Source organism: Acanthisitta chloris, unplaced genomic scaffold (genome assembly GCF_000695815.1).
Source record: "Acanthisitta chloris isolate BGI_N310 unplaced genomic scaffold, ASM69581v1 scaffold20506, whole genome shotgun sequence".
NCBI classification, from domain to species: Eukaryota; Metazoa; Chordata; class Aves; order Passeriformes; family Acanthisittidae; genus Acanthisitta; species Acanthisitta chloris.
The window spans coordinates 1-7,658 of record NW_008678974.1 but is presented as its reverse complement, the minus strand read 5'-3'; the positions used below and the strand labels follow the sequence as shown (position 1 = coordinate 7,658).

At 48.7% G+C, this 7,658-nt stretch overlaps 1 protein-coding gene across 1 annotated transcript; it reads left to right on the top strand.

Moving 5' to 3' along the window:
• The first annotated feature begins 4,214 nt into the window (after nt 1–4,214).
• On the top strand, nt 4,215–6,583 carry LOC103804508 (ubiquitin-conjugating enzyme E2 R2-like). The gene is made up of 3 exons (XM_009077121.1): nt 4,215–4,246; nt 4,508–4,642; nt 5,992–6,583. Exons 1-3 carry the CDS (start codon nt 4,215–4,217, stop codon nt 6,209–6,211), a joined length of 387 nt encoding a protein of 128 aa, XP_009075369.1. The 3' UTR covers nt 6,212–6,583.
• The last annotated feature ends 1,075 nt before the right edge of the window (nt 6,584–7,658 follow it).

Genomic DNA, 7,658 nt, shown 5'->3' with positions numbered 1-7,658 from the left:
TCCGAGAGGTCCCGGCAGGCAGGGGGGACCAAACCCTAACAGGGGGGTTTTAGGCCTTGAATCAAGTGGGAAACAGACTTACCAAACTGTTTGAAGATACTGGGGTGCTGTGTGTCCCGATAGTGGGCTAACAGTGCAAAGCCTTCTGTCCTGTTCACAGCCTTTCATGCTCTTAATCTCAAATGTTCTAACCTTTCCCAGTCGTTCTTTTCCTACACTTAGGTTTTCCAAACTTGTTCAAGATACAACTAGTGGAAAAGTACATTTCTGAGTATTCAAGCCCAGCAGAGGCAACTTTATGCATAATCCTGCCTTTTGTTGGCCTTCAGTTATTTTTCTGTCTCATGTCCTGCTGTGTGGTATCTTGAGCAGCTGGCTGAGTGGTTTTTCCTGCCAAGACCAGCCGAGGGATGACTACGTACCAGAGGCATTCAAGGCTAACCTGTCCACTTTTTTGAAACAGCAACTGGATTTCATTTGCTTTACAAGACACTGTCAGTAAAGAACTGACTAGGTGACAAACCTCAACTCAGTTAGGAAACAGCTTGGTGCATTAATTACATACATTTTGAGTATTTATATTCCATCCTAACTCCTGACGTGAAAATTCTCATGGTGCTAGTTCTGATTTTTGCTCTCCCTTATCAAAGGCTGCAGTTTTTGGTGCTTACTCTCTTGGAATGTCTTGGGCTTAAGGGTGACATTTGCAGACAAAACTCCTCAGCTTTATCAGCAAGTGGTTTGCTAGCCTGCTACTAGCATCACCTCTTGGGCTGAGTGCCAGCAAACACATCCTGCTGGGGTCCCATCTGGCATTGGAAAGCTCCAGAGTGTCAGACAGGAGACAATGGGGCTGAAGGTGAGGGAGGGAGCATGCTTGTAATGAGCTGCCTCTGTAATCTAGGGCTGCTTCTCAGCTGCTGAGTTTTGTAAATCCTGCCGAGTGTTGACTCTTTGCCACAGATGACCAGGCTTGAAGTGTCTGGAGGGAGGAAATGTCATTCTTAACTTTGAGAGCACCTGTCCTTCCACCTCTAAGGGTGTTGAGCAGGTTCATTAATTTTTTTCTAAATACAGTCAGTATGGGCTTTCCCATCACTTGGAGCTAGGTGAGGCAGGCATAAGCAAATACTGCACACACCCAGCAAGATTGAAGGAGTGTAGCTGTGATCTGTGTGGCAGAGAATACTGCTTCCTGTGTCCCGTGAAGCTGAGACAGTGACTGCAAGGCTTTGAGTTGAGGCTCTTTTATCATTTTAATTGCCCTTCTCCACATCTCCTTTGTCTTCTCCAGTCCTTGCAGTGCACAGGCCAGAACTCAGCACAGTATTCAAGATGTTGGTACATCTGGATCTTGTGCAGATAGGTCTTGCAATTGCCTTGTTTCCTATTTTCTTGGCTTGTTTTGGCTGCCAAAAACAGGATAGATTCTGCAAACAGCTTGATGCATTAACGTGACTGTCAGTACAGCCTAAGCCAAAGCTTTTAACTCTATACTGAAGAGCAAAAATGTGCTAGGACAAATCTATGCCTACCTCTAAAGATGGCTCTGAGAGCCTGTGATGTGGACAGTCCCTGGAACAAAAAAAACCTGTTGTGGTTTAACCCCAGCCAGCCGCCAAACACCACGCAGCCACTCGCTCACTCCCCCACCAGCAGGATGGGGGAGAGAATCAGAAGGGTAAAAGCTAGAAAACTCATGGGCTGAGATAAAGACAGTCATTAATACAGAAAGCAAAACCTGCGCACACAAGCAAAGCAAGGTATTAATTCACTGCTTCCCATGGGCAGAAGGTGTTCAGCTATCTCCAGGAGAGCAGGGCCCATCACATGTAACCATGACTTGGGAAGACAAACACAATCACTCCAGATGTCACTCCTTCCTCCTTCTTCCTTTATATACTGAGCATGATGTCATATGGTATGGAATATCCCTTTGGTCAGTTTGGGTCACCTGTCCCAACTCTGTCCCCTCCCAATCTCCCATGCACCCCCAACTTCCTTGCCAGCGTGGCAGTACGGATCGCAGCACAGGCCTTGGCTCTGTGTGAACTCTGCTCAGCAACAACAAAAACATCTCTGCATTATCAACTCTGTGCTCTGCACGAGTCCTAAACATAGCCCCATACTAGCCACTTTGAGTAAAGTTAACTGAAATGTTTTAGCCTTTCCTAGTCATTGCTTTCCTACACTTAGGTTTTCCAAACTTGTTCAAGATACAACTAGTGGAAAAGTACATTTTTGAGTATTCAAGCCCAGCAGAAGCAACTTTGTGCATAATCCTGCCTTTTGTTGGCAGCCCAAACCAGCACAGCATCTTTTTTGCAACAAAGAATATAATAGGATGTGCTGGTTGAGAGCACCAGCCAATCAACATCATGTCTCTTTGGGATGAAATTCATCTGTCTCTTGAGCCTTCAGGTGCTGCATGAAGAGAAAGAGGCCCTTAACAGGTCTGTTTCTTTGAGCTTCTGCTGGCTGTTCTTCCCTGTGGTAAAGGGATGTGTAGAGATTCAGTCTGAAGACAGCAGTACTGTTAACTCTTTAAATCGATCCAGTGTTCCCCAGAATGGGGTGGAGAATGTAAGGAAGCAGAAGCCAGGCTTGAAATCTCCACTCTTCATCCCTCAGCTTGCATGAAACAACATGCTGGAACAGCCTTGTCTGAGGGGGAGACAGATCCCTGACAACATCAGAGTGTCAGCCTGTATCCAGTCCAGTTTGTATCTGATGCTGAGCCTATTTTCTGTCCTATGTGGTTGAGTTTTTGTAGTGTTTTTGATTCTGTCAGATCTTCTATGCTGAGATGCCTTTCTGTTACTGTACCTTGTTCACCTTGCTTACTCACAGCAGCCAGGTTTGAGGTGGAGGAGACTGTCCAGCTCCTTGACGGAGCTGATCTAATGTGCTGCTTGGGAATGAAGAGCACAGAGAGTTTCACCTCTAATATGGTTGCCTTGGTGTATTTAAGTAGCTTTGCAGTGACTTTGGAGTCTGGGCACCACAGTGGAAATTTGCTTCTCATCACTGTTGATGCAAGTGTGGTAGAGCAGATGCTAAATCCAGACATGAATCTGTGTCCTTGGCCTTCCCTAGACTTTGCTCTGCATGTAAAGCTGCTGCATGATGTTGAAGCTGACATTTTGGCTTTGCAGCCTGTTTGCTGAGAATCAAAGACTTTTAAATGAATTCTTGAGATGAAGAAGATGGTCTCTTCTGCCCATCATTCCAGTCTGACCAGACAGGTTTTTTCCAGAGCTGCTGTTCTCTTTTCCTACAGTTACATAATTTGGAAAAGAAATAGTGCAAGACTCTCCTGATAGCTGTGCTGAACAGTCTGGCCAGACACAAGTGTTTAGTTTCTAAACCTTTCAAGAAACTCTGCATCCAAATCACCAAACACTTCCTGGAATTGTATCCCAGATATATGGTCTGGTAGATATGCTCTGCACGTGCTGCTCTGAACATGCACCTAAACCAGTGCAAATATGTCTGTGGCTCCAGTCTCCTCTAATCAAGTTCTGCAAGGTGGCTGTTATGTACTGCTGTGTTTCAAGATTTACTCCTTGTCTGCTGTTCTTCCCTTATACTTAAGTGGAAAGCTGCTGCTGGCAGGACCACTTGGACAGGTGCAGGTGTGCAGAGCTGCCCAATGCAGCTCGCTGCTGATGTTTGTGCTGGTTGTGGCACTGTGTGAGGAGCAAAGGGCTGGATCCCTGAAGTGCAGAGGGCTGTAGGAACTGCAGGAGAGGGCTCTGGGCAAAGTGTGTGGTGTTTGCCCCTGGTAAATGCCAGCAGAGCAGGGCAGCTGGCTAGCTCTGGGCTGCTGCCAGAAATCCAGGAAGGCTGTCTGTCTGCCAGGGGTTATGTGACTGCCTCATGTTGGCTTTTCTGAGTACTGGCAGCTGAATCCTGCTGGGCCTTGGCGACTTGCCTGGGTGTTAAGAAACATCAGCACTATCTTCCCCTCGCTGTGCTCGAGTGCTGCTGCAGCAGCCTTGGTGATGCACGAGCTGAGGAGAGGAGAGACCTGCCCATGGCCTCAACCTCTTACCCACCTGGTGGGGCAGGGCAAAAGCAGTACAGCTTTATCTGATGGCCTTGGGTTGTAGTGGTCCTTCTCCCTGTGCAGAGCAGGCAGACAGCCTGGCTCTCTGCTGGAAGGCTGCATGGCAGCAGAACAGGCTCACCAAGCAGTTTTCCAGCCCTGCACCATGGATGGGCAGTGTGGACAAGCTCAGTCCAGGTATGATTGTAGCTTTGCCTGCTGCCCTGTCACAAGCACATGTGTGGACATGATAGTCTGTAGTCACGTGAGGTTTGTATTTGTGTCACTTTCCCCACACCAATAGCCAGGGGTCTGAGGTTCATAAATATCTGCTCTCACTTAAAGTATCCTTAGCTTAAGACTTGACTTCAAACAAGTTTACGATGCATCATCTAAAGAGGTTGTCAGCACTCACAAATGTGTTCGCTCTGACTCTGCTGTTGTGGTTACCTTTTTCAGGACTATCTTACTGAGTGTAATCTCTTTGCTTAATGAACCCAACACATTCTCCCCAGCCAATGTGGATGCGTCAGTCATGTTCAGGAAATGGAGGGACAGTAAAGGAAAAGACAAGGAGTATGCTGAAATCATAAGGTAAGTTTATCCGTGTGTGATGCTGTGCTACCATCCTTCTGCTTTGAATCCTGTGAAACAGACTGCTTCCAGAATTTGGTGAAACCAACTCTTAATGGTGGTTGGAAATTCTCTGGAAATGAATTTTACCATCTTATTCCAGGTCTATGTTCCTGGTCCCTCCAGGATTTCCAGCACACGGAAGTAGTGCAGGCCTACAGAGCAGGAGGACTGGGCTGATATGCCTTTAAATTGCTCTGTTTTCAGACTAATCTGTCACGATGCTCTGCAAAACCTATGGGCTACTAGTAAATCCCAGTCAAAGTCCCTGCTCGCCTTTGAGCACTGCATTGCTTAGAATGTGATGCAAACTGACTGTATCCTACTAATTTCTGTGCTTAATGCACGCATGAATCATAACCGTGTCCCTCCAATTTGAAGGAGTATCAGTGGGATTTGGCAAGGGCTCGCAAAGCTGGGTTTGATTAGCTGGAAGCACTGCTTGGTGTTGCCCTTTGAGAAGTTCATGGTTCATCAGGAGCTGCAGGGAGATGATGTGAGCATGGGCCAGGGCTGCTGCAGAGCAGTGTATGGGCAGCCCTGCCTGCAGCAGGACTGCTGTTGTGCTTGCCCTGGGTAAGACTACATGTGCATTGGCTCTGCCAGCTGAGCAAGCAGGATGTGCCCCAGGTTGGAGCTAGCAGGGCAGTCTGTCTGTGCAGAGAGCTTCGGTGGGCGGCTCAGTCCTCCAGCTCCTTCAGCTTCAGTGGAGCTGGATGTACTCCATACACAGGGTATGGCAGACTGACAAGCAGGTGGGTGGGTGAGGGGACAGGTTGCCATCTGCTCTTCCCTGCTGGGAGACAGCAGCCAGAGCTTGTCCTGGGCTGATGGGAAACACTTGTCTTTGCCAGCTCCAGGCAGCACTGGGGTTATGGCTGTGTCTTAGGGTGCAGCCATGTGCTCCAACAGCTCTTACCCTCCAGACGGGAGCTCAGAGCTGCCAAAGGATTGTAGGAATTGCAGTTTTGAGCATGCTGGGGTAGAGTTGTCAGTGGTGGAGTCAATAAATTATCACAGGAAGTCCCTGACCATCCCTCCTCTAGCAAATGGTATTTGCTCTGAGCTCTGGCAGGATATGTTGCTGAAAGCATGTGTGCTCTGAACACCCTTGGCGTGCTCCCAAGCCCGGGGGTGCAGGAGCTAAATCTGTTTCCAGTGCTGCTTGTGGTGCTTGATCCAAACCTCAGCTCTCCTGACTCAGCAGCCAGAAGGGCTGGGCAGGGGCTGGCTGAGAGGTGGGGAGTCGAGCTGGGCGACTGCTGGCACACATCCCTGTTGACTTCCCTGCTCCGTCCTTCTCCCCACAGGAAACAGGTTTTGGCTACCAAAGCTGAGGCAGAGAAGGATGGTGTGAAGGTCCCCACTACACTGGCAGAGTACTGCATCAAAACTAAAGTGCCTTCCAATGACAACAGTTCAGATTTGCTTTACGACGACTTGTACGATGACGACATTGACGACGAAGATGAGGAGGAGGAGGATGCCGACTGTTACGATGACGATGATTCTGGCAACGAGGAGTCGTGACCTGCTCCCTCTATGCCCCTGTACTGCCCTGCCGACTCAGGCCAGAAGGGAGCAGCGGTAACCTAGCAGCAGTCCAGCAAAAAAAGTGGGGGGGAGGGGGGTAAAAAATAAAAAAAACAACACAGAACTTTGTCTCCTGCTGTCTCCTGTTGTATGGATCTGTTTGCTCCTTTTTTATGGACCTCTTAGAGACCCTCCACAGAATGTCTGAATTCTTGCATTCTTAACCCTTTTAAGTCACTGTATTACGATTTCTTTTTAAAAAAGAAACTCCCCTTTTCACTTCTCTACGAAACGCTCACAGCGAGTCAGGTTTGATGATGTTTAGATTCTTGAATTAAATACAGTCTTGCATTGAGATGTTTTAATGTATTTTAAAGCTGGAACAAACCCATTGGAAGTTGGGTTTTTGGGAGCTCAAGTGCTGCATTTACCAGGAAGAAAAAAATCCACATGAAGCAAATTGCCAAGGTTTAGCTGCTCCATTTACAATAATAGCGTGTGTACGTTCGTTTAGCCTTGTGGTGGTGGCTTTTCCTTTATAAGGTGTGGGGCGGAGAGTGTAAAGCTACTGTGTGTTGAGCTTGATGGGATGTCACTGAAAGGTACAGTATTCCTTTTCAGCCTGCTCAAGTTAGGGAATAGCTGGCCCCTGGAGCCCTAGACGGCACAATCAGCTTTGTTTCTGGAAAAGGCTTGTGATATGAACCCTAAAATAAACATTTAACACTTCACATTTGTACGACTGAGCCCTGGGTTGCTATTTTTTTTAATTTTTTCAGACTAGGGTAGGGTTGAAAAAGTTCAGTTCAGCTGTGCTCTGCTGAGATCTGCCAACTGCTCCGCTCTCGAGGGAGAAGAACAGATATGCATCCTGCTGCCCCGGGGGCCAGCATTCAGCCTGAACTTTTTGGCAGTAGGAGAGATCAATGCCCTCCTGCCCCAGTGCTTGCTAGCAGCACTTGATTCCTGCAGCCCAAGTCCTGTGCAGCCTGAGCAGCCTGTTTATGTAGGTCACCTGTGGATAAATGCAGCTCTGGTGCAGCCCCATGGGCTCTGCAGGTCTGGCAGAGTTCAGAGCTCCCCTTGGCGTCTGCCTGGGGGGCTGTGCCAGGCTCTCCCTGTGCTGCTGGGCACAGGGCAGAGGGTTGGATGTGGATGGGTGCTGGGCTCTCCCCTGCCGGGCTGCTGGGGCAGGGGTGTGTGTGTGCAGCCCCACGGGAGAGGGGTACACAGTGCTTTTGAGCTGCAAGAGAAGGCCAGCAGCAGGGTTTGACAGGCTCTCTGGCCGCATGCTTCAGCTGTGCCCTGAGCTCAGCCTCCTGCATGTTTTTGGGAGCTCTTGGCAGAGCCTAGGGCCTTCTGCCATGGGCAGGGGGGATCATGCATGCTCCTGTCTGCAGAATCCCTCTTCCTCATTTCCTTGGCACCTTCACCCCTTTGCAGC

Bases quoted from the DNA above. Each gene is read 5' to 3' on its own strand.
- LOC103804508 (XM_009077121.1), top strand. From the start codon at position 4,215: ATGGATGGGCAGTGTGGACAAGCTCAGTCCAG. The intron at 4,247-4,507 runs GTATGATTGTAG...TACCTTTTTCAG, and splicing joins TGTGGACAAGCTCAGTCCAG to GACTATCTTACTGAGTGTAA. The intron at 4,643-5,991 runs GTAAGTTTATCC...TTCTCCCCACAG, and splicing joins GAGTATGCTGAAATCATAAG to GAAACAGGTTTTGGCTACCA.